Here is a 27,077-nt window from a genome sequence, read left to right as displayed (position 1 = left end):
ATGCTGCGGTTGGCGATGATCGTGAACGAAAAGTGGGGGTGAAGGAAGACGTGGATTTTGCTTGTTACGTGACGATCCTACCTTCTTCTTCATTCTCGTTATCCTTTTCCACCTGTTTCGAAAATCCAAAATCCCGACTTTTCTTCGGATTCGTCTGTGTATTTTGAAAGACGTTCTAACCAATGGTATACTCAGAAATAGAAAAATCACGAACGAACGAAATGAAGGATAACGTTGACTTAATCAAGAAGGTCGAAAGACGTCGGCCCGGCGTCGTTTCAAACTTGAAATAACTTTGTGGTCGGTATTGGAGCGAAGCAAAGCGGAAAGGTTCCTTCGTAGATCTGGCTATATCGTAATCCTTTGGAAATGCCTTCGAAATAAGATGAACAATTTTGGCAGGATAGAAAAGGAAAAGTCATTTTGTCAATTGGTGAGGTTCGATGAAGTAAGAGAAATTCCGCTGACCAGTAGCCATCTGTCGGACTGTTCGAGCACTGGCCTCTCCCTCGAGCAAGCTCCAGCTTACATTTCCAATCAATAACCGATTGAACAAACCCCCTTCCTCTTGATCAACTAACATCTTCTCTCACTATTGCCGCGATTTTAACGACTAAACGAGATATCCTAAACGTATCATTTAATTTTGCAAACCTAACTATATGAATTAATGTTAATCTTGTTTTTATCATAAGTAACTAGAGATTAATCGGTTTCCTTGTTGGATATGTTAATCATGAGTAAGTTTTGCGGTGTGTTACCACTGCGATGAAGTATGCTGCTAAAAAAGGAGAAGCGGTCACGCGAGAATAAGTGGGATATATAGAGGAGTAGGCGAGATGATAAATCAGATAGGTGGCAGCAGCTGGTGCTCGGGAAATTGCCTTCCCATTGTATCGGGACGTGTTATTTTGGAAAATCATCTCTCGGCTCTTTGCCTGCTAATTTCGGTGGGCCTTGTGCTCGAAATTACTACCTACTTCCTGGGTCGCAGAGCCGGCTAAGCTTACTCTCTTTCTCTCCATCCATCTTTATCTCTCTCGTGCTCTTTTGCTTCGTAAACCCTCAGCTCAGAAGGCATATGGAATGCGGTTTACATCGGTGCCTCTTCTTTTCGGCTCGTTCAACGTGAAAATCGTTTTCGACGCTAATAACGAACCGCTCTTTCCATAATTTTTCCTAATGTCGATGCGTCCATAATTTTCCATCTTCCGTTGGTCCTAGACGACCCTTCATTTAAAATGCACGGCGTGTTAACTATTCGATAATGTTCGTCGAGAATTCTCATTTTCTCGCGAACATCCGGAAGAAAAGATTTCTTCCTTAAGATTTTAAGAATTATCAATAATGCCGCAACTAATGACTATTCATTTTTTTAATGTGAAACACTAGAGAGTTCCAAAAAGAAATATTGAAAGAACTTTTGAAGAACTTTTTTTTTTTAACTTCAAACTAAACCGCTCATTAAAATTTTAATACGCTGAAATATTAACGACAAGCTACCTGCGTTCTCCGAAAAAAATCAATCATTTTTGTATAATACATAAACAGGTAAATACGCTTTTCGCGAGGTTTCGATGCCGAAGATGACTTGACTTGTAAAATTTTCAATGGATTCTTTCGAATCGATGCTCACCTATAGTGGCACGTATCGAAAACGTGGCTATGAACATAATGAGAGTCTTAGAGATCCCTACGAGCCTTATCCGACAGATCCCGACAGATCTTTACATTAGCATGTCGACAAATTCTTACTTTTTTTGCACACTTCTAGTTTAAACTGAAGATCAAAATCGTTTCCGATCTTTCTTGCTTCAAGTAGATTTTTTTCAGTATTACATATACTTTGTATGTCAGCATATTTTGTAATATGGACTTCGAAACATTTAATCTTTGCGAAATTTACATATTATGGAGCAAATAAATTGTTCTACATGAATGATCAAAAGTTCAACTATTGATCATGTTTTCTTTCTTCTAACAGTTATGACACAAATGAAATGCACAAAAGTTATTATTTTTATTTATCGTAATTATAAATTAACAATTACGGAAAACATATGGCATATTGATCCTATTTGATCCTATAAAATATAACATTTGTTTATTACATTTTATATATTAATATACGATATCTTAGGTAAAATTCTTATATTTTCGAAAATATTTTGTAAATATTACTTCCCTTTTTTCTTTAGTTTATTTTAATTTTAAGTAACAGCAATTTGCAAATTAGTAATAAATTTTAACGATAAAACTGATAGTACAATAATAAATCCGTATATTATAAATGACATTTCAAAAGAATGGTCAAGGCCGTATGTTCACATGCCTTCGTTAAGAGGCTTTTCAATATGACCGTGCGACCTATGAATTTTCCAGATGGAAATTTGTCTCGAAAATACCATTACCCGGGAACAATTAATGCAAATAATTCATTGACGAAAGCGAGGGTGTATTCTAGGGTGCACGAGCTAAATCGGCTCAGGGCGGAAGGACGAAAGAACGGTCGGTATATGGTCTACATTTTCGAGTGCGTCCATTTTCCATTTCATAGTTGTTCCCTCTGTTACTACTTTTGAAGGTAACGCTTTATAAATGCTAGCCAACAATAATGGCTACTGACCAGTGGCCATCCCTGAATATTCTATACGATACGATGATTCAATTCAACAATAGAAGATCCCCGCTTCTCCCCTTTTTCACTACTATACTCTGGTCAAATGCACTGCAATGAGGGAGAAATCGAGAGAGAGAGAGAGAGAGAGAAAGAGGATGAGATGGTGCTTGCAAAATAGGGGCGCCGAGTGACCCCTAACCTTCCTCCATCGAAAAGCGTAGGTGGGGTCACAGGGCACTTTTCAAAGTGGATGTGAGAACGTTGTCCTTCCCTGCTCCCTTTTCTTCAAATTCGCCTGATTTTACTGTCGATCTGGACCAAGAGATTTTAGTTTTCAAGGCTATGAGAGAAATAGAATGAGAATGTTCTATACGTATATAAGTTAAATTCATTTCTATATCGTTGTATATATATATGTATGTATATATATACAATGAATATATGTGTATATATATATATATATATATATATATATATATATATGTATACATGTATGTATGTATATATCTAATTCGTATCTAATTATCTTTATAGGAATTTCAATGAAATACGATTAGTATATTTCCAATGAAAACATTTTTTATATATGTAGGTAATATCATTTCTTGACCTTACATGAGACATTGTATATATACATATATATATATATATATATATATATATCGATTTCATAGTATTTAACTAACCTATGTTCCATTAAAGTATTGTCGGCATTCTTTTCAAATGTTTCATCGTATTCTTTTGACGTTAATCTATTAAATACTTTATATGTAGAACGACCTTGGATATTTCTTTTTCTATTAAAACGAGAATTATTTACCACGAAATATTATTAAAAAAAAGGAAGTACTAAAGATATAACTTTGACGATGCAAATATGTTTGGAGCAAAGCTCTCAAAAATTCTTCGAATGTGAAAGAATTGTACAAGCTGAGAGAGAAAACGATCCATCACCGAACGATCGCCGTGCGAGATTGGAACAGACTGTAGCAAAATGAGACGAGGCCGGCTGCGGCTGTTTCCTTGTTTGTACAATCCGCTCTCTTTCCGACCCTATCTCTTGTCGCTCTTACACATTTTGTGCACACGCGCCTCTTTGTTTGCCTCCTCGTTCTTTCCGTGATTTCGGTTGGTATGTATGCGTGGATACGGGTGTTCCCATTCGACGTATTTCCATTTCCTCCTTTTCTCGTACAAATACTATAATAATTTACATAATTTATAAAATTTACTTAATTTAAAATTATGATTCGTAAATAAATTGGATAAAATAAATGAAAATTCTAATGAAACGAGAAAATACCGAAATGTTATCCCGCTATCGATTGCACGGCGTAATTATTAAGCCAATTGACTAATTAACCGAATTAGGTAGGAAACGTTTAAATCGATCCGGGTGCAAAAAGTAATTGGATCTTAGCTCCTACGTGTGGTCAATTCGATCTTAATCGACCATTCGACGTTTACGATCGCTATTGTGATCTATCGTAGTAAATGAGTAACAAGATGCGGGTAATTCGTTTTAAATAAATTCTAATTAAACAAAAGTTCTTCTCCAAATATTTCACATGTAAACGATATATCATGAAGGACATTGATCATGATATCATATCCTAAGAAAAAATATAGTTAAAAATTTAAATTAACAAAATCTCTTACATCCTTCTTTCTTGAAATACATTGTATATCTTAAAATACAGTGTATATCTATATATACACATGCATATATATATCTTTTTTTTTTTTGAAGGACGTTTTACTACATGATCCCTCTAATAGCTAAGGAAAACATTAAGAAAATTTAGTGTTTCTCCTTGACAATCACTTTCTTTCCTTCCTTTTTGTAGAAATTTTGCATGGACTTAAAGGGCTATACACAAAAAAAAATTTATTACCTTCACAGACTTTATTTATGCTCGTTTTCAACACCTATTACCTAACAATTTAGAAATTTTTGCGAAAATTTCTAAAAAAAATCCATTACAATACAACTTTCCAATTTCATTCTTTCCTTTAAATCGTTAAAATTTTCTCTGTATAGCAAATACGATAAGTAAACTTTGTTTAATAATAATAATAAGTAAACTTAGTTTTCAAATTTTTCTACATAAATTTTTATTATCGGATATGTTAACGATTAAAAATAAATAATTCAATGCATTGAATGAAAAGAATTTTTCGTTAAATAGAACGTAGAATTAAAAGCACACGTCAGACAAGCGATATCGAACGATATAGAAAGAGAAGCGTTTCTATAATTCAGTACGGTACCTATCGAAACGGCGGTTCAGGATCGAGGATCAGGGGTGGATAATGTATGTACCCTCAGTTGAAGGAGAGGGAAAAAGGGGGATAAAGATGCACAGCGGGTTTCTCACTCTTTCATATTTTCTGTCTCTCTTTCTCCCTCCCTCCCTCCCTCTCTCTCTCTCTCTCTTTCTCTCTCTCTCTCTCTCTCTATTGCTATCTCACTCGCCCGCTTGATATTTCTCTCTCTTTCTCTTTCCATCTTTCTCGAAGGTCTGCGGGGGTGCACCCTCAGGCTAGTTGAGAAGAGAGGGCAATGCTGACCAACTTGAACGGACAGCTCGTGGCTCACCAGTAGACAAGTCGCAACCGACAAGTTAAGATGACCAACCATAACTAAAATGTGATAATTTTAATTAAATGTATGATTGGAAGTCTACAAGAGCTTCAAAATTTTTAAGAAGAAATAATTAATCTAAATGGTATATCGTATAACAAAAGACAAAAATGAAGAATGTTCAGTGTGAGTGTTGAATGTTGGAACCTTCGAAAAGTTATTATCTCGTGATTGTCTTGATATATACTAAATGAGAACGCAAAGTTCATTCAAATTTTGATTAGGTGTTGTTTACATCGTTCAACATTTTGGAGGTTACAGGAAGTTATAACTTCTACCGAGCAGGTTCGTTTATAGATAACAATTATCTACAATGAAACATCAACAAATACTTCGTTATTGATACTTGTAAGGGCATCGTTTTGAAAAGTCTGTAATGGTTATCGGAGTTGTCTGTTTTCAAAGCAAGAAGATGCACGCTGATATCAAGTCTGCTTTTCGAATACGTAAGTTTACATGAAGAAAGTCCTTGTCTAAGATATATCGATTACAATCTCCGGTCGGATAGTATAATATATCACTATATTTCTCATAGACCATTTTATATTTTTATATTCACGCCTGCCATCACAATAACCGATACTACCAGCATACATAAAAGAAATAAGGTTCCCGCATGAGCCAATGTGTTATTCCAAATGAGGTCCATTACTCGAGTTACAATGAATAACAATTTTTTCGTAACTATAACCCTGATGTTGCATTATGACAATCCATTTTTTGTAATTTTTTTTTTTTTTTTTTTTTTTTTTTTTTTTTTTTTTTTTTTTTAATAATCAAAACATACAAAAAGTATGAAAATTTTTCTAACGTATTCCATTAACATGTTGAAAATGTTTGTTGCATGAGACTCCATTAAATCAGAATAAATATAAAAGAGAAAAAGTCAACAAATCGATTGCAAAGGGTGACAATACTTTCACTGGCAACGAATTAAAATGCAAAACCAACCCCCTCGCTCTGATTAGGCGAGCCTATAGCGATTGGGGTTGCCTTTAGGTCGAAATAGAAAACTTCGCCATTTTAAACTCCACCCTTCGTGCTTTCAATAGCTGGCAACCCTACTCGGTCTATCCGCTGCAGATAATCTGTAGATGCACTCGAATTCTTCGCTTTTGCTCCGTTCTTATCCCTCCACTTTGTCGATCAGTTTGGATGATATTTTTCTTTGCCGAATACCACATCTCGAAACCCATTTCATTCTTCGTAAACATAAAGAGTATCTTTGTTATATATCTATATCTAATGACAGAAAATGAAATTAAATTGCCAAGATTTAATCATTTTTTCAAAATTAGACACTATAATTCGAGAAGAAAATGTTTTGCATATGCTTGGCATCGTATTAATTCATGAATTTTAATGAAATATTGGCAAGCACTTGTGGTGTTTCCCTCGTGAAGCTTATAATGATAGTTTAAGAGGATTATACCTCGATAGGTCAAATGTCAGTTATGCTGACGCATTATTGGCAAATTTCTTGTGCATCTATCGATTCATTCCCAGAGGAAAATTATAAGTAATTTTAATGAAATAATTTTATATCGTATAAAGATAATGAAATAAATTTCGTTAAATAATAACAAATTTTCATTTGCAAGAATGTTTAAGGTAAAACTATACTCGTTTCGCCGAGCATATTCATAAGCGAGCGCGAAACCTGCTTGTTCTTTTGTCGATGCACTTAACGAAAGGCTTACCGCGATCTTGGGAGGGCGGCTTATCGGATCGTTATCGTTCAATCTGACCGCGTTCCTGGCCTCTGTACCGGTCACGATCGCGGTCCTACGAGCATCCTCTTCTCCCTCTGGGCCTTACTTACTTACTTCGTACACGGCAGCTTAATTAAGCGTTATGAGTTGAACTCCTCGTTAACGAAAGGCTACATTCGTTCGTTGGTTACACGTGAACGCGTTTTTATAGCACCGATAGATTTAAAGTACACGTAAAGTAACGTTTGCACGCTCGTGAACCGAAACACTTCTTTTTCCGAAGCGTTCGTTAAATTGCACTGAAGCTATCTTCCTTTCTCCTCTCTCTCTCCTCTCTTTCTCTTTCTCTCTCTCCCTCTCTTTCTTTTTCTCCTTCTGTAGTTCCTAGTCTTATCCAGCCATGCGTTAGAAATAATATTTCTTCTCTGACCGTCGCAAGCAAGATGGCGCTGAAATAAATTAATTACATCTCCGGCAGGGCTACCAGCTAATTCGATTTAACACAATTGAGTTGTTCCTTTCGAACCGATGTTCGAAACCCATTCTCTCACTTTCCTCTTACACATCGAGTTATTATCGATATTTGCACGCTACGATTATTATCGGCAAAGTCTACCTTTCTTACATTCTATCCTTTTCTTTTTATCTCGAGAGTCTCAAGTATTTTCCGATTGAATGCAACGCAATCGTTAACTCGATTATTATCGCGAATTAAAACACACTCGTGATGTATTATATATACATATACATATATATATATATGTGTGTGTATATATACGTATATAACAAATTATCTGTCGAATTTAATAAAATATCTATCATAATTTTCGTAGCTTAAACTTTAATCTATTTATCATTCTTGTATAAAAACTGACCTCGTCAAAAATTCATTTTTCATTCCTTTTTTTTTACTACTCGAATTGACACAAAAAGCGTATGAGAAAAGTATTTAATATTAATATAAGAAAAGATGTAAGAAATATGAAAAGAAACTTTTAATAGAATCGATCGAAGGAAGGTTCTTCGTTTAAAGACCGATCTTCCGTATCTCCTTCGCCATATTCTTCGGTTTGCTTCATAGTACATATACACGGACATGGAATCGTGTCGGGTCTGCCAGAAGCACTCTCATTGGATATAATATATCGTCCGGATTAACGGGGCCCTCTTATTGTTTTCCACTCTTGCAAAGAGTTGCGCTCTTCCTCCACCTTTCCCTCCCATCTCTTTCTCTCTTTCTCTCAGTCGCCATCCAAGCGCTCCTTTCCTTTCCTTTTCCCTCTTTACTTCCCACACCCCTGTTCACGAACGAACGGCAGCCACGTTCGCCCTTAGTTATAACTTAATTACAAGAAAAGCTGCTCGCGCGGCAATGGCGGAGCTCCGCTTCGAAGCGATATATATTAGATTTTCCGTCATTAGAAACTTCTTGCCCCGGGAAATTATATCCGCGAGCGAAGCTGAAGGAAAAAGAGAGGAAGTTAGAGTGGGAGTGGCATATCCAAGCCGATATTCGATTTCTTTTCTTATCAGAAGACTTTGTTCTCATTTACTCGCTCGTCGAAACAATTAATGAATATTTCTTTATCCAAAAATTGAAATTGCAATGGAGAAAAAAAAACTCGAATGAATACTAGTTTCGATAAAAGAATAATAAGATAGAATAATAACGACCGATAGCAAGTACGTTCGCGATGGCTACGATGAAATTCAAGATGTTAATTGCCGACAAACCTCTCTAATTACCGTGTCATTACGACCAGCATCTATATAGGGTATAGAAAAGGGGATAGCAAGAAAGACGGTAAGAGGGACAGCAAGAGGGATGGCAAGAGGGACGACAGGAGGGACGAGCAGCACGCGCTACGCACACAGGATCTCCCGCATAACGCTCTTAATTGTCAGGACTAAGAAGGTTACCATGATACTGGCCGAAGCTACGCGAGCCGCCATGTCGGCGGTAGCTATTGTGCCAATTAAGGCGAAATTCTGTCGTTAGATTATTTTTAAATGGATTATACGACGCGACTTGCGCACATTTGCATTTTGATGAATATTTCATTCTCGATGTAGTTCGTGTGCGAGAACGTTTTATGCAGAGCTCATGCGAGCGATAAAAACGACCAGCGCCTATTAATTAATCGCTCGAACGAGAGCGATTAATCTGCGACGGAATGGATCACGCAACGACGCTTTGCTCGTATAATGAAACACGATGAAATGACGACGACGACGACTACGATGACGACGACGACGATGACGACGACGACGATGACGATGACGACTACGACAACTATGACGACGACTACAATGACGACGATGACGACGACGATGATAATGATGATAATGACGCGATAATAGCAATCGCCTTCTTCTTTCGATTCTTGCCACTGATCTCCCTTAATATTTTACATACCTTCTCCTCTTACTGTCGATTTCAAAAATCGATATCATGCGGAAAGAGATAAGATCAGGACGACGCATTTACTACAGCTAGCAACCTTCCACACTACATACGTTTCATTAAAATTGTAATAGCGAACGCGTTTACTTCGTGTTTTTATACGAAAGAAATTGAACAACGCCTTCTTTGTATCACTAAGTACTTCCTACTAATTAATTTCTTCACTAGAATCGAGTTTCTCTCTCTTTTTCTCTCTTTCTCTCTTTCTCTTTCTTTCTCTCTCTCTCTCTCTCTCTCTCTCTCTCTCTCTCTCTCTCTCTCTCTTTCTCTCTCTTCTCTTGATCTGCCTAAGAATTATCGTCGGAATCGATCTAACACGACTTTGATGGTGTAACCAGTAATTAGATCAATAATTAGTATACGGTAAATTTGCGTAATACGTAGATAAAATGTATAGAAGAATTTCTACTTGTTTTACGCCATAAGAGGGATACCGACTTTCTTCGATAAATATTAAATGACGAAAGTAACGTTCCTTCTTCTTCCTTTATTTTTTTTTGTTCATTTTTTCTTTTTTCTTTCCTTTTTCTATAATCATAGAATATCGGCACGTTACTTTAATAAACAACGTCAATTTCAGCGAATACCACAAGCGTTAGTTTAAAAGTCGTTAATCACAATTCGAGATAATTTTGTGCGTCTCTCCTCGATGCATATCGCTTGGATCCTTTGTACGTTAATTCGAGCGAGGAATTATTGATACTCCGTTCCGTCTCGTCATCGTTCTTCTCTACGGCCACAACGCGTCTACTCGATTGCACCCAGCCGAGACGTTTCTTTAACGAATAAGTCGACTCCATTACATCGCCGCGTGGAACATTCACATTCGCTCCTTTTCCCAGAAGCTTTTTTCTTCTTCTTCTTTTTCTTCTTCTTTTTCTTCTTGTTCCTCTTCTTCCTTCTCCTTCTCCCTTTTTTCTTATAGCTTTCTCTTTATTCTATGCCCGAGGCACAAATTCATCCAAGATCATTCTCGAGGAAAAGTTAAACCAACCCCACGCGTACAGCGTCTACTTGCGAACACGTTAATGGTCCCTCGTTTTCATCTACGTTCGAACGAACACCTGTACAACAACTGTACGACTACGTATCTGCGTAGTTTCACGGTAATTCGAACGAAAAGCAGGTAATAACGCGCACCAGAGCTACCTTGTGCTGACTCTCCTATGTTTCTGATAATAGTCTTGAACTAACACGATTATATTTGACATTGTACCTTGGAAATGTTCTCTTTCGTTCGAAAAGTAAATGTTTGGTCAATAATCAGTATGTTTGAACGTATAAAATGGTATATACAGAAACGTTAATTACAATGAATAATACAATATTTTTCTGACTTTGTCTCGATTTCTTCGTTGGAACAAAGAGATAATGTTTAAGATATTTACAAGTTCATTACTACGAGATAAAACTGAGATCGAAATGTTAGTACTGAAATATAGAATGCAATAATGACGTATTGGAAGAGGTCGGTGCATCGATAGAACGACACGTGACCCTAAACCCTTTCATTATCATTTCTTTATCCACGTTAGACCATTCTTTCGATCTCTTCCCTTTGCTCTATATTTGTGTTCATGTATATCTTCTCTCTTTTTATCTATCTCCCTCCCTCTCTCCCTTTCTCTCTCACCCTCTATATCAAGACACGTTCACGTTCTTCGACATCTGCAAAGGGCGGGGAAAGCTTCGAAGCAAAGCGAGGCAAATCACCCTCTTTCTCTCTCTCTCTCTCTCTCTTTCTTTCCTTCTCTCTTCGCTCAAACACCTTCGCTTTCTTTTTCTCTCCTCCCCTTCATTCGAATCACCATCGACGACGAGCAATTATTTTGAAATCCATCAGTTTCACCGACGGATTAAGTGTCGTTCGAGAGCGATTAACACCCCAAAGATGATCGATCGATCGAACGACCATTCTTGTTCGCTTTCTCTCGCCAATGCACGTGTGCGACAGCTTACGTGTTAATGTTTAATTGCCAACAGTCACCCTTCTTTATCTTTTGATTTTTACATGATCATTAAAACACTTTTTCACGATGTCGTTAAAAATAATTCATTAGACAGCTGCGCTTGAAAGTAATAGTAAAACCCTATGATATCATTTTAAAAGTCATAACTTTGGGAAGAAGAAGAGTGGTTTTGTGGCGTCGAGAATGGTAAAAAAAAGGTTTTTAGCTCTAGATGCAACCCTTTCGCGGATGAAGCGATTCTCATAATAAGACGAAAGACTCTTTCTTATTCTCTCTCTCTTTCTCTCTCTCTCTCTCTCTCTCTCTCTCTCTCTGTCTCTTTCCCTCTCTCTCGTTCTCTGTCTCTCTCGCTCTCATCCTCTCTCCTTCCATCGGTTCTTCCTTCGTGCAAGCAGCGTGGGGGTTCGTTGGACACAAGGCGGTTGCTATGGAAACGGAAGATCAAGTGGGTACGAGGCTACCTCGCCGGGGGTCGTGCAGTGGCTTGGGGGTGGCTTGGAGGTGGCTTGATTTCTTCATAACGGCCGCCATTATCGCGCTCTCCAACCGTATTCCCCTTCTCTCTCTCCTCCTGCAACTTTTCCCTTCTTTTTCCTACTCATTATGTCCAAAGGTGGAAGGGAATATTCTTCTTCTTTTAAAAATGATCTTACAATGGCGTCGGTTTTAATTGGAAAAAGTCTTACTCTTCTTCCATTTCTCTCTTATTACTTTTTAAATCCTTCGGAGCATTTCGAAAGAAAGAGATAAATTTATTTCGTTTTTCGTCGCTCAGATATTGCGTAATAATCGATGCACTGGATGCATCATAGATAAAAAATCAGAAAGCTAAGAATTCTCAAATAAATGCTGAGAGTGCGCGTGACGAGTCAGAGTAGAAAGTACTCTTTTTCCATGATTTCGTCTCATCACTATTCACACGGTTTTCTAAGGGCTCTGTACTAGGTACTAGTACTACGTATAACCTCTATAGCGAACTATCTCTCTAGACTAGGAGTCGTAGTAGGAACGTGCTCTCCGCATCAACGATGTAGGGTGTTGCATACATATAGTATAAGAAGCGTCTCCTCAAAAATTGATGCGCGGTCTGGCTCGCCGCCACGCAAACTAGATACCGTATCCAGATGCAGCATCTCGTATTCATGGTGGACCGAGAAAGAGGGGTGAAAAGAAGTCAGGAGACCAACACGAATTCGCCTTCCCTTTGATTACAATATATCGCTGCTTCAAAGCGAATTGCCAAAAGTTAGATATAACAATGTGTCGGACGTAGCCATGTTATTCAAGCGTCATGGAAGCGTGGCCACCTTGCAGGATGGTTAAAATACCGCAAAGTCTTCCCCAAATGTCAGTATTAATATTTTATCCACCTTTTCTGCCGCAACCCATCGGTGGAACCAACTCGGACGTTTCTATGCTTATTACGTTTATTGTTATCGAGGCGGATGGAACTATTAAAATATTAAAATCCGTTTTTCCGTTACTTCCAGCTCGATCGAGCATGTCTACAGACGAGTTCTTTTCTATCGACGAATTAATAACGATATATTCCGATAATAAATATCGTTCCCCGTATTTTCGATATTTTTCCATACGATGTTAGATAACTCTTGATAACAATTAAAACGCTCGGAGGTAACTTAAAAGTTAAGACAAAGTTGATGAGAAAGACTTTCGATCGATGATTCCACTACGGACGGAACAAGATCGTAATCGGAAAATAATGACGGGGCTGGCACGCTCTCGTCTTTCGTGCTAACTCGGCAGGTATAGCTATACTCGTCTCGACGAGAGTACGGTGAAGCACCTGTCTGTAGTACTTGAGTCGTAGTATCCGTACAGGTGCCTCCTTAACGTACCTGGTGAATGGCCTGTCTCTCTTCTTACTACTTGTTCGTACGTGCACGAAAAGGATTCGGTCGATCGGTCGGTCTCTCGCTCGCTCGCTCGCTCACTCGCACGAAGCTCGCATTGATGACCTTTATGAATACTGAGAAGCACGTGCTGCCAACGGTAGACACGCAATTGCCGGACTGACAGAAAGTGATCCTGCCAAATTAATAAGTCATTGGCAAGACTACCGTATGTTTGTAATTTCGTGGAATACTTCAGAATTAATGCGTGGCCGATTCTTTCCACGCGAAATGCAACTCGTCGCGCGCGTTCCTTTGGAAACAATTATAAAATCGATAACTGTCTAGTTAATTTCATTTCTTTATTCATCCTTCTCGAACATTGAATTAATTAATTTTAAATTATCAGCTGTGCCCTCGTTACATTTAATTTTTTTTTATCATTCTCATACGAAGAATTTAACGCGTTTATAAGTAGATTTGCTTATCCGAGAGATCAGATAATGGGTTTAAATGGCAGGTAGGTGCCAATAAATCGTCTCACTTCCTGACTGACCAAAAGCGAACTCGAACGCGACGACCAAGCGAACGGCCGGATCGAATCGGCGAACGGAGGAGCGAGAAAAAAGGGGCATGTGCAAGTCGCAACTGTTTTATGACTCTCCAGAGAGGGGTGCTCCGCATTTATTCGCGATCGTATCTCCACAAAGTCCGTTGCGATATTTCAACATTTGCGCTCACCGAGTCGCGACCAACTCGAAACGTATTCATTTCTTTTCGACGATCTTCGGACGATCGCATTTACCTTCTTAAATCGACAATGATAAAAATTACCTTGCTAAGAATGGGAATGGTATAAGCCGAGGGAATCTACTCTCAGGAATATTTGTCGTCATCGTTGTCGTCGCCGTCGCCGTTGCAACGATGTCGTTGATATTCATTACGACGATTCCCGACGTTTCTCAGCACCCATGAATAATACACGACGATTTAATCATTTTTTCTTTTTTCTTTTTTTCTTTTATCGAATGCTCTGGGCGTTATTACACTTGCGTCTAATGTGCACCAGAAAAACTCGAACGTTCGCGGACTATAATTAGATAGATATCCGCACGAGGTCACCGTTCATATTTAATGTAAGCGTGTGCCAGTTTCTAAAGACAGTCCTTCGTTCAATAATGAAGCGATCGCATCAAGGATGTTACATTGTTCGCGTCGCCTTATTTCTTCTTTGGTGCGGTCACCTAAATGGAAAGACATTTCGTTATCGACACCGTACCATTTCTCTCTGTATTTTTCTTATTTATTTGCCGTCCATTTGTGAGGGTTAGGAAACTCCGAATGTCGTCCAGCGTCTACGGTGAAAACGCGAGGAGCGGAAAGGTGGGATTATCTGAATACAGTCGTTTCGGGGGTGAGTTGCGACCCCCCAGGGTGTAGTAGGTGGCTGCCCTTAGGGTCGGTCACATCGGCGAGCCACCCTACCGGTGCTCCGCTGACGTATGGTGGTCATCTTCTCACCGAATTACCACCATCTTCTTTTTCCTTGGTCGATGTTCTCTTCCAGGAAGGGTCCATCAAATAGATTATTTGAATATCGATCGATCGAACGAGACCGCGGACAATGGACGTGCAATCATTCTTCTCCTACATTCTTCTTTTTCAAGAAATTTCATTCGTGAAGAGAACCGAAAGTGATTTAACATAATTCGAAGGAACTATCTCGGAGTTTTATCCGTATGTGTGACTTAATCAGTATGAATGTGGCTATCTCGAAAGTCGTTATTCATTCGGGATAACCTCTGTCGAGGGTGTTACCAGTAAGGATTAACGTAAAATGGAAAAAAGCTGTATATCTCTGTCAGAAATCTTGCCCTCATTGCGGAAAGGGAAGCGTGCGACCGAACGCTCTTTAATTAAATCGAAAAACCAGTCCTTTCGATCGAACACATGAATACAGTTTTTTCATGTGTACAGATTTCGCGTAGGACGGAGTTTCGCGAGGTCGAATCAATGACGAATCAATCCTCGGGATAAAAGGAAGTGAAAAAGGAAAGAAACTTCGTGGGCCTTTCTTTTCTAAAATCACGTTCGACTCGTCGTCGAGCTAACTCATAAATACGGATGCGCGCGTGACTGTCGCGCGAGTCCTTTTGAAATGGTGTCCCGTCAATTTGAAAGGGGCGGAGGGGAGGGGAAGCGAAAGGGAAAAGTTTCTTCGTCGAGTTTTAACGAAATGTCACTAACGAGAGCCCGTTGCACTTTTTGTTGCAGCCAGCGACGCGCTCGGCCGAATCGATAAGGAGCCAGCCTCGCCGGAATCCATACAAGGTGAGTTTGCACGGAGAGTTTCATCGTCCGTCTGTCGTGTCCGCTCCTTCTCGATAAGATTAACGTACGAAACGCGTTTAACCTTCGAATAGCCGGAACATAAATTTTCCAAACGAATAATGCCTCGCCTCTCCACGCCACGGCGAGTTCGAGCCGAAGGACGACTCATCGAATCGAACGATGCGCGAGTCTCGCCCTTCCCTTCTTACCTTTCCTTTTGATTTTCAGATGTGCCACGACAAGAACAATTTCCGATTAACTTTCTCGTGAGCGTCTCCAATCGGAATTCAAAAGCGAACAAACGCAAAGGAGAAACGACAGACGAACGAAAAAACGATCACTCCAACTACTACCTAATTTATGCGTTTGCGATCGCTTCGATCGAAGGTTGTACAGACCTAATTGAAATTAAAAAGAAAATGAAAATTCGCTCGGTGATATTCATCGACCAAATAACTTTGATTTTTTTTTCTCATTTCTTAAAGACAACAATCTTTTCGTGATCACCCAAAGTCCACGACTACTCGGTTAATTCTTTTCCACGTAAAGTATGTCATAAAGACAATTACATTCGTTGAGCACCGCCCTACGGCTTCCCGGAGCTTTGTCATTTGCCTCAAAGAATTCTTTCGTGGCGTATAACCGACCTTTTAACATCGGGCATTATCCTGGTTGCTCACGGCAGGCAAAGTCCGAGTAGGGTCGGTCAAATCGCTTGAATTTTTGTCAGTGTCGTAAAACTCTACTCACGGATTTCGCGAAAATTCCCATCTTTTCGTCTGTCATCGTTTTTATTGTATGTTTCTTCGGAGACGTAATTGATAGACATTTTCTATTCGTGGAACTTGTAAACTTTGGTCGCAAAACGACCTATTCAAAGTAAAAAATTCTCACGGACTTTTATTATATATGAATTAATCGCTCGTTATATCCGCGTGTTAGTTGCTACAGCATTATTTGTAATCGTTTATTCCAAGAATATGATCGTCTTGTTTCATTGAAAGTTTCTTTCTTGAACACGTGCCGAAGCGTTACAAAGGCGTGACGCTGTACCGTTAAAGAAAGATGACGTTAATGGGACATGCGATAAGAAATTATCTTTATCGGTAAAAGTATAGCTCAACTCGTGCGTAAAATCTTATCCACCGTTTCACTCTCGATTGAGTGATATCTATTTAGTTTGAAAATAACTTGATCTTCCTTCGTGAAAGGGAGACGTAGTATGAGCATTGGTTAAAGAAGAAAAAAATAAAAAGGAAAAATAAGAAAAGAAAAAAAGGAAAAAAGAGAAATAAAAAAAAGAAAAAAACAAAAAATTCGTAGAACGATACTTCGAATCGGCGATCGATCGAATCGATGGATTCGAAGGAAGCGATCGACGGGGAAGAAACGAGAGTACGGAAACATGGAGGAGCTTCGGACAAAAAAGTTTCCACCAGGGCAACACTCTGGGAAAGTCTGAGAACCGGTCGTAAGCAGGATACTCCTCGTTTCTGTTCGTAGCTCTTCGACGTTGGTAGGTATCTGCCTACGACGAAACGAACGAGACAAATGGAGAAACAAGAAAGTAATCAGCGAGTTCGAAAAGGCGCGTCGGTGGGGTGATGATGACGGTAACGGCGCAACGTTGAGGAACGATGGGAAAAGAGAGAAAGAGAGAAAGAGAGAGAGAAAAGAGTAGGTAGAACAGATCATCTTGAACCTGTGTTTTACTTTATAGCATTTAGCCCGTTGTTTGTCTTATTGCTATTAGCCTCGGCCAATTAGTAATTTTATTTTTAATGTGGATTCCATGAATCGGGCCCACTGTGAACGCGCATACGAGAGAGAGAGTGCAAGCGAGGGCAAGCGAGGCCAAGCGAGAAGGTTCACAGAAGAAGAGAGAAGAAAGAAAGAGAGAGAGAGAGAAAGAGAAAGAGAGAGAGGGGGGATTAGGAGAACGGAGTAGGGGGTACGCAATACGTAGGATGCTCGGAAGGAGGGGGCATGTCATTAGGAGTCATTAATATCACGGACCTCTGTAATTTGACACACTTCCGATAGCCTAGCGCCACCATTGCTGCCACCACCGCTGCCACCCGCTCCATTTTTTTTTCCTTCACTAGACCCCCTTTGCCGCCGTCCTACTCTCTCTCTCTCTCTCTTTTCTCTCGCGAATAAGCACGTCGGGAACGTTGAAACCATCGACGAAACTTCCTCGTGAACGCTGTGCCTGCGATATTCGTGTCATTCCAAATGGACCGACAGTGATTCTCAATCATTTCTTCCTTTGAAGGATCTATCACTTGTTTTTTACATTCTACGAAACATCTAGCATGTCGATAATTAACGAGAAACGATACCAAAATGATACCACCGCATACGGGTGCCAGCTGCTCGATCTTCATCGATCAAAGTCAAATCGATTGACTCGTTGCAAAATCTCACGCTCGCTGTGAGTCAACGATGAAGCGTCGCAACGGATGGAGCCAAGATCAATATGATTTGCGGATGCTAATCGAATCGCTAATCGTTTATTCCTCGATCGTATCGGCACACCTGTTCGACCTATATGGTCACTCTAGAGATTCCTTTAACGCGAACTTCATGGAAATCTTAGGTTGTGCCGTTCGAAACGAGCACGTCTCTCATCATACTTTATAATGTCTTTACGACGTATCCCCATTTCTAACAATAATCGATGTCGTATAATAATTAAATTAAAAATTTATCAGAATCGAAAAGTAAAATTTTACTAAATATCTTCGACTTTTGCGAAGCTCACACATACACTATCGAGTAATCCACAATTTTCCTTCACCTTTACCATTTTACCGTTCACCTGTCGATCGTTATCCATTGAAATCGATATCACTATTCAGCACGTCGGAGGCGGTAATTTAATATCGCGAATTCCTATTCCTTCCAGTATACGTAAACTGCTTTCACCGGCAAGACACGTTACTATAATGTCGAGAGAAGCGATAAGATCGTAGATAAAGTTATTGATCGCAAATTAGCCTTTCGTATATCGTGGTCCGAGTTAAAATTTCAGCCAAGTTTCATGAAACTAAAACGGAACGATCAATTTGAATCGAGCTCGAAATTCGTTTTAATGAAAACTAAAAAAAATCGGATGAAATCAAAAACGGAAAAAGAAAAGAATTGTCGGATTCTCGAAAAATCGCATTGGAAGAACTTCTTTAAAAAATTTTGAATTGAATCAAACGATAGAGACGAAAAAGAAAAATCCTAAGAATCGATGCGATCGGTTTCACTTGGAATGCAAACGATCTTTATGATAAAGTCGCAAGAAGTCGATTTGCTCACAAAGGTACGAGCCTATAATACATCTTCTCGGTGACTTTGTTATTTAAATTTGGGGAAAAAGAGTAAGAACTGGGGACGAGGTAAACGTGGAAAACCGCTTTTGAATACCCAAGCGTTCTCTAACCCTCGATACGAGAATTAAGCTTCACGCTTCAAGTTTTTCAACGTTCAGTTTTCTACTTACGATACATGCTTCATTCTATAGTTGACATCGAATTTTTACGAATTTTATAAAATCATATTAAAATCACGATAGCGATCTATATTCTCTCTGCTCACCAAAAAGTGGAATTTCTTCTAAGCTTTATCAAATATTTTCGGTAAAGTGGTCACTTTGTTATTCGAATCGAGGGTGACGATGTGAACTTCTCTCCTGAATGCTAAAAAGTCGTCCCTCAACCCGGATGCTTCTACCACCTACCCTTTTATCCGCTTTTCGATTCATGCCTCAGGTTTAAAGGGAGACGAAAGCAAATTCAAATTTCGTAGGATGGCTTTCTCAGGGATTTTTATACATTACTGTGGTTATCCACTGCGAAATATCTTGTAAACGGAATACGTCGATCTTTTCGAGTCGTAACTAGCTGTAAAAGAAGAAGAAGAAGAAGAAAGGAAAAAGAGATACATTAGGCTCTTCGATTAAGAGAGATTAATCGTCTCGCCCACTCGAAAAATAAAAACGATTTAAAAAACAAAAAAAGAATTATGAAAGAAACTCGTGAGAAGAACGACAAATGGGATTAAGAAGCAAAAGGAAGAAAGGGAGGGAAGATATTTATGAAAATGGCAGCGATCGACGAGTGGGTGACGACGCCATTGTTGCTTGTTCCATAAAAGACTAGCAATTAGCAATTAAACCAATAACTCTGCAATTGGTGATTCCATTAATGGACACGACGTTCCCACAGAGGACAAACGTTTTTCACTGTTTTTCTTACTGATCCCCTGCTGCCAAGCCGTACAATTGCTTAATAAACGTGTATAATAAGAACTGATCTTTTTTTTTCATTGATCGTTTTCTTCATCATTCAATTCCTTTAAGCTAATTTTTAATCTCAATTCTATTAGATCGTAAAAACGATAAAGTTCATTCACAAAATTCGTATCTGTCAAAAATCTATATCTAAGTCAAAAATCAAAATAAAAATTAAAACTTAATCAGCAAAATAATTAATTGACCCTTTGTTAGAATCACGAAAGCTCAGGAAAGAGGAAAAAAATACCAACTCGAATCTTGCCACTCATCAGCCTGTTGCAACGTTACACCCTTAGAACCGGACTTGGTGGCCGTATAAAAAAAGCTAGAGGGTTGCACCCCTTGAGAGATAGCATATATATATATATATATATATATATGTACATGGATACTCGGTACAATCGCGTGCTGTCGAAGAACACGATGATAATTGATTATAATAAGCGACGAGTAAAAAAGAATGAAAGGAAAAAAGGAAATGAAGGAGGGTGAACTAGTCGATCTTATCGGAGGATACTAAATAGCACTTAAATGTCTATTTAATTAATAAATCTTTTTTTTTTTCTTTTTTACCTTTAAAATCAAATTTCTCACAAATTAACAAATTTATCATATATTGAATCTATTTTCTTTTTTCATACACGAAGAAAATAAAATTAAACTTAATCTCTTGCGTAACATTATGTTTAAAATAAGAAAGAACAATTATAAAAACTTTTTTTTTGAAGAAAAGTTAATAACAAAGACCGGTAGAGAAAGGCGAAAGGAGGTTGGAGAAAGAGACGAACAGGAGTGCCGACAGCGGGGGCGTTCGATAATTTATCGTCTTCATTTGGCCGCGTCCATATTTATTACGTCGTTACGAACAATATGGCGCCTATTAAGCGAAATACGAGCTTTAACCTCGCGTCAAATCGAATTAATATTGTGTTGGTACTCTAACACGTTCTTGCACATCTAATCCAAAGATACCTTTGATAATAAGCTTAATAAATATTGATTGTTTAATTAATGTATAATCGTTGGCGTGGGGTACAATGCGTACTATCAGCAGTTCATTGGTACGCCCACCTTGAGCTATGGTTTATTTATGATCCGTTCATTTTCTCTATCGTGAGGAAACATCGCTTTCTTACGTGCGACTTTTCATTCGTTTAATTGCCGATCACACGAGCCAAGGGAATTAAAGATTTCTGAAGAAGGCAGAACAACTTTGTCGCGGAAAGGAAAGTTATTTATCAAACGATATCGTTATTCGAGAGAATAATACATACATAGAAAATAAACTAAAAAGCTACGCTAAAAAATCGATAAAACGTATATCATAGCTATTTGCCATAAAAAATATGAAATTATTAATAAAATCAAAGATATAATTATTGATATGCTTTTAAAGGACAAGTCTATACACTAATAAATTCTACGCACGATACGTAACGTAACATTGCCTCTTTATAGTAAAAGTAAAGAGAGAAAAAAAATAAGGAAAGAAGGAAAGGGAAGAAGGAAAGAAGAAAGAAAAGAAAGAAGGAAGGAGAGACGCGGCTCTCGTTATTCCCGCGTCTTTCCTCGAAGATCTTTTACGCTTCTGGAGAAACCCGATAACCTCGTCAGCTATTAAGCCAGAACCGTGCAGCTTCGTAAAAGGAAGGGAGGAAGGGTAAAGGGCGAGCTGGTAACAATGGAAGTAAAGGTCCGGACGCGTTTACTATAAGAGAAAGCAAGAGAAAGAGAGAGAGAGAAAAAGAAGGTGAGAGAGAGAGAGAGAGAGAAAGAGAGAGAAAGAGAGAGAAAGAGAGAGAGTGATGTCTCGATGTTCGGGAAAGAGAGAAAAAGGCGCTACTTGGCTGTTACCTTCGTCGGATGATCGTCATCTTACCAGAATGCAAGAAGCGTCGATGCCGAGGTGAAGATATTTTCTCGACGGTTAAGCGCGACCCTTCTCTCTCTCTCTCTCTCTCTCTCTCTCTCTCTTTCTTCATTGCCATCCTCCTCGTTTCTCGAGAAACCTCCTTCGATCGCAATTACCGTATTTTATGACGCTGTGCCGAAATGTAACTTACGATCAGGATTGGACGATCGAAGAAGAAGATATTGTCGTTATATGCATCCTTCCTTATCGTTAACTGATTAGATTGATGTTACAAAAGAATGTCTAACGTTAACAAATAAATTCAAAGATTCTTCAAGCGAGAAAAAAAAGAAGGATAAGAGAAAAGAATTTACGGTGGGCAAGAAACAACCGACTCGGATCTTACGTACCTAATTGTTATTTTCCGGAGAAACAGAGTCGTCGTCTAGACGTCGATAATTGTAACGAAAGGACAAAGGACAACATTTCGAGCGGCAAACGTCTCGTCGTTATATCCTTTAAGAAATGAACCTCGAATGATGGTTTTACGGCGGCAAACGATCGAACTCTAGCGAAACGAAGATGCACCGGGAATAATTAAAGTTATTAAGTGGACCGATTTTTGATCGTTGAAGGTAGCTATAAAATTGATAATTGGTTTAATCGATCGTCTCGCTCAAAACTCTACAAGGACCACCCCTAAAGCGTTAAACTTCGAAAGGAACCTACACGAGTGTTGAAAAGATTCAATGACCTTGCATTTATGAACGAAGGAAATGTCGCTTAGCATTTCTTTTATGAAACAATAGACAATATAAAAAAAAAAGAAAAAAATTTATACAACATGGAGGAAGGTGAGAAAGCTAATGAAAAAAATCTCTGCGGAGGTCCGATAAGCTTGAGGTTATTTCACACTCGGTCAACCCTTGTATCGCGAAGGGCGCTAATGTAGCGTTATTTAACTTGGTTAGATGTCCTCCCCCTTTTTTGTGCTGAACGACCGACTCGTTCTCCAAGAGCCCCAGGAAAAATCCGGGGGTGCTCGTCGTCCCGTGAAAACACCGCGAGGGCGGTGACACGCATAAAGTAGCAACCAGTTCCGGTTTATGTCGTCAGGTGGAAATAAAAGAGCTGAAGATGTTTGATACGCAGGAGTGTCAATATATATCCGTTCATTCGAGTCAACTTTTACATTTAATCGATTATTCTTGTTGGAAAATGAGATATATATATATACTTTTTTGTCCATAAAATTTTAAGATAAAAAATTCACAACTTTGAAAAAATCTCACAAGATTTCTCTTTAATATAATCTCGAAAAGTGTTTCATTTGTAAAGAAATGAATATCAAGGTTGGTATGTAGCACGTGCCAAAAAGCAATATCTGCCGAATGCGTTAAGGAAGTCGCATACATCGAAGTCACTACAGCGTGAAAATAGAATGTAAAGTGTTCGCAAGGACTCTCCCGTCCTGAACTGACCGCCGGGCCAGTCTACGGCGCATATATAAGGGGTGCTTTCTACTGGGGGGTTGGTTTGACGTGTATGACGTGCCGTCCACGTGACCAGCTTACCAAGCTGACAATCACTGCCCAGGACTACGCAGGACGAATCTTAAATATGGGATATTCAAATAATCTCGACGTTACCCTCTCTCCCTCATTTTTCGTCTTGTCGATTTTTCGAGGCATGAAGACTATCGACTGCCATGAGACGAAAATAGCATGGAGAGTCCCTTTTTTCCGAGTATCGATTAATCTTCTTTACATATATATATATATATATATATATATATATATATATATATATATATGGAGAAGAAATATGATATTCTTTATACTTTTTAATATAAAAACATAATTAATTAAAGACATTACTATAAAATTTATGTGAACCGAATGAGAAGTTCAACGAATACGTTCAAAAAAACAAAGAAGTGTTAATAATGAAGAGCATGCAATTCTATCATACCATACATCACTGCCAACCAAGAAGAGGGCTTCCAATACCAAATATAGTTCGCGTGTGACTATGGAAGTTGTACGAGAAAACCTTCTCTTTTATATGCATAGCCTCATTTCCTTATCGGAAATTTACGGCGAACGCGATGATTCAACTTTGCAATTTCCCGTGGTGCTGTGTTCGATGTCATACAACTATACTCTGTAAAAACTTTTCTTTCGATTACAAAAAAAAGAAGAAAAATGAAAAAAAGATATGAAATATAACTTCTTTATACAGGAGACTAAATTCTTCATCGAAAGGTTCCTGGCATCTGTGTGATCATCTTTCCTTTCGAAACTGCGTTGGACCGTTATGCGGCACGTAGGTGGATATATTGCGGTGCCGACTCTGCGCGTTTACCCTATAGACACGTGCCAAAGCACGAGGGGCCTCACGTTCGTACACGTGGGTTGTGCCTATGTTTCATTATAACGGTAGCTATCGATAATGATGACTACGATGATTTAACTGCTATCTATCTTAGAACTAGTTATGTCTACATCTGCCTCAACAGCTCCACGATCCTTTCCATTTCATCGACAATCAAATCTCGACATTTTTCTTCTTATTTTATTTCAATATGAGATATTGCTTTAAGATAAAAAAAGAAAACAAAAAACATGTTTCTTTGGGCATCCTTATTCGCCCGCCATTTTTTTTAGAATACATCTGCTAAAGGATTGCTCCAATGCCATCAAGGATATTCAAAAAGGGGTGTAGCAAATAGAAGACAGGCTTAAAAATCCGAAGAGAATCACAAAGAGGCGGAGACGGACACGTGCCTGACGTCCATATAATTCAATATATCTACATACGAAACACCCATATTTCTTATAATTAGAATATATAAGTATGTTTTATAAATATTATTTTATACAAATACTATATCATTTGTAAATGAAATTCATTAATCTTTGTAAATTTTAAGAAATTTTATTGATCTTTGAAAATCTGATATATCTTGTTAGGAGCAATCTTTAAAATGGCGCTAGTTTGCATGAGTTTGCACATAGAAACATCAAAGATACGGTTAAACGCGTAAACCACGGCCGGTTATACAACATAAGCAGAACGTATTCGTGTGCGTAAGCAAGAATGAAAGAGAAAAGAAGAGGTGGGACACGTGCCTTTGGTAGCACGCGACTAACCTAACGGTTTTAGACTCACCCCACGGCACGCTCGAAAACCAGTCCACCCCTTCTCTTTCCCTCTCTCGTCACCCTTGCCGTCGCCGCGGCCGCGACGGTAGAAGCGACGGTAGTAACGCCACTGCAAAACACGCTGGAGGAAACACTGTTATTCTATTGGCTCGAATCCGTCCCCTTCGTTCGTTCCCCTTTCGATAACACGCTTTCCTCGCCTGCAGCCTCCTCCTCGACGACTCGATAGAAACGGTACAAACACACCCGGTATATATCCGGACAATAATTTACCCGTTTAGCTTCTTCTTACCAGTCATGTATTATTTTCTATCACGGCCATGTTTAATCCTCAAAAGTCATCAAATAAATTAATAAGAGAAAGGAATACAAAAAAGAAAATTGTTACGAGTTTTTATCATTCTTTAATATTAGATGATAATTATGAAAATTTTAATTTTTATTCATCACTTCATATTAAAACTGAAACAATAAGTTTTATCGATTATCAAGTTTTACGAAATAATATTAAAACAAAATTAGATTTAATTTGATTGAAAATTAAAAAATTTCATCTATCTCTTTTATCGTTAAATAATCTTTCTACGATCATGAGAATTCTAATAAACGAAATCGAAGCATTTTACTTCCGATTAAACGAACGTGAACAACACGGATCGTAATCGTCTGGATGCATTCGAAGAAACTAAAATAAAATAGAAGTGAATTCAATTTGAAATTTGATGCTTGTCTGCATCGCGATTAGGATCTTCGCGAGAATGGAAACGATCCTAGAGAGAGCTCTCAATCGAATGACGCTAGGCCTTAATAAAATCGTAAGTCGGTTGACAGGCGATGCGTACAGAACGAAATAATACGAGTGAATTCCTCCCCCGTCAGTTCGGGGTTGCTCGTATTGTTGTCGCCTTTACGTAAGAATACCGAAAGAAGGACGACACGGAGGCAGATGCCGCTTAAACTTTCCACCACGTTAAAGAACGACCAAAAAAAGGAAAAGGAAAGAAGGAAAAATCCTGATGACATTGTGAATGCTTTTAATAATACTCCACACTACTACTAGGATGATAGTTTACAACCTCGAAAAATCGAATCAACCGATTAGACAGATATGTATAAAACGGTCGAAAGAATTAAAAATCTTCAATTATAATATTTCGAGCTTGAACAAACTTATTTATGAAGTTCGTTTCAACCTTTACAAATGAAAATGAAAAAAGAAAAAGATTTTTTCTTTCAACTAATATATATTTAACACATTAACACTGTTGTACCTCCCACGGGATAAAACAAAAGACTTAATTTCACACGAAAGAAGTTTATTTTACCGAGGATAACCATGAATTGTCTATCTTCTCTTACGCTAATTACAAAGGTAAGTCCAATTATGGAACGCGAAGAATCACCAAGAAAGAACTTGAGGAATGCAAAGAAGAATGGCGAACGAAAAACGCGCAAAAAGTGAAATATCTTAAGAGAGAAGTAAGAAAGATAGGAAAGAAAGAAGAAAGGAAGGAAGGAAAAAAGGAAGGAAGGAAGGAAGGAAGGAAGGAAGGAAGAAAGAATGGAAGGAAGGAAGGAAGGAAGGAAGGAAGGAAGGAAAAAGGAAGGAAGAAGGAAGGAAAGAAGGAAGGAAGGAAGATAAGAATGAAATGGAATGGAATGGAATCGAATGGAATGGAATGGAATGGAATGGAATGAAATGGAAGAAGGAAGAACGGGCTATGTTAGAAAGAACGAGGGATGCAACCGCGAAATCGAGCCAAGCCGTGAAAATAACGATTTCTCTTTTGTGACGGCGTTCGTCAAGCTGGAAGAGATGAGAGAAAAGAAGAAGAAGAAGAAGAAGAAGAAAAAGAAGAGAAGCCGGTTTCACCACCGAAGGTGAGGTCCTCCGTGACTCGTCGATATTTTTCCTGAGCTGCGCGTCTGGAATCGATATTTTATGTAGATCACGCGTAAAAGGGAAACACGCCCTCGTCGCTCGACCACTATTCTCGCCTCGGCGAACAAAAACATCTTCGGATCCCACGCGAGAGAAGACGAGTTTCGGTACGAACGAAGAAAACGACAACAGTGACGACTCTTTGGAGAGGGGGGAAATGATGAAAGAGGAAGAAAAAGTATACAAGAGAAACGAAACATGCTATTGATGAATTTTTATGTTCGTACTCTCAGAATTCAT

The 27,077-nt window shown here is 38.6% G+C and overlaps 1 protein-coding gene across 3 annotated transcripts in view; it reads left to right on the top strand.

Annotated features, from left to right (window-relative positions):
* Positions 1-27,077, top strand: part of LOC124426585 (POU domain protein 2-like) — a 94,164-nt gene that overhangs the window by 56,821 nt on the left and 10,266 nt on the right. For all 3 annotated transcript variants that reach the window (XM_046968429.1, XM_046968431.1, XM_046968430.1), the window contains one exon: positions 15,538-15,594. In XM_046968429.1, the coding sequence (XP_046824385.1) occupies positions 15,538-15,594 (57 nt within the window). The remainder of the gene's footprint in view (positions 1-15,537; positions 15,595-27,077) is intronic.

Source organism: Vespa crabro, chromosome 9, assembly GCF_910589235.1.
Source record: "Vespa crabro chromosome 9, iyVesCrab1.2, whole genome shotgun sequence".
In the NCBI taxonomy this organism is placed as follows: Eukaryota; Metazoa; Arthropoda; class Insecta; order Hymenoptera; family Vespidae; genus Vespa; species Vespa crabro.
Note: the sequence above shows the minus strand (reverse complement) of the source record. Positions and strands in the feature narration are given on the sequence as shown.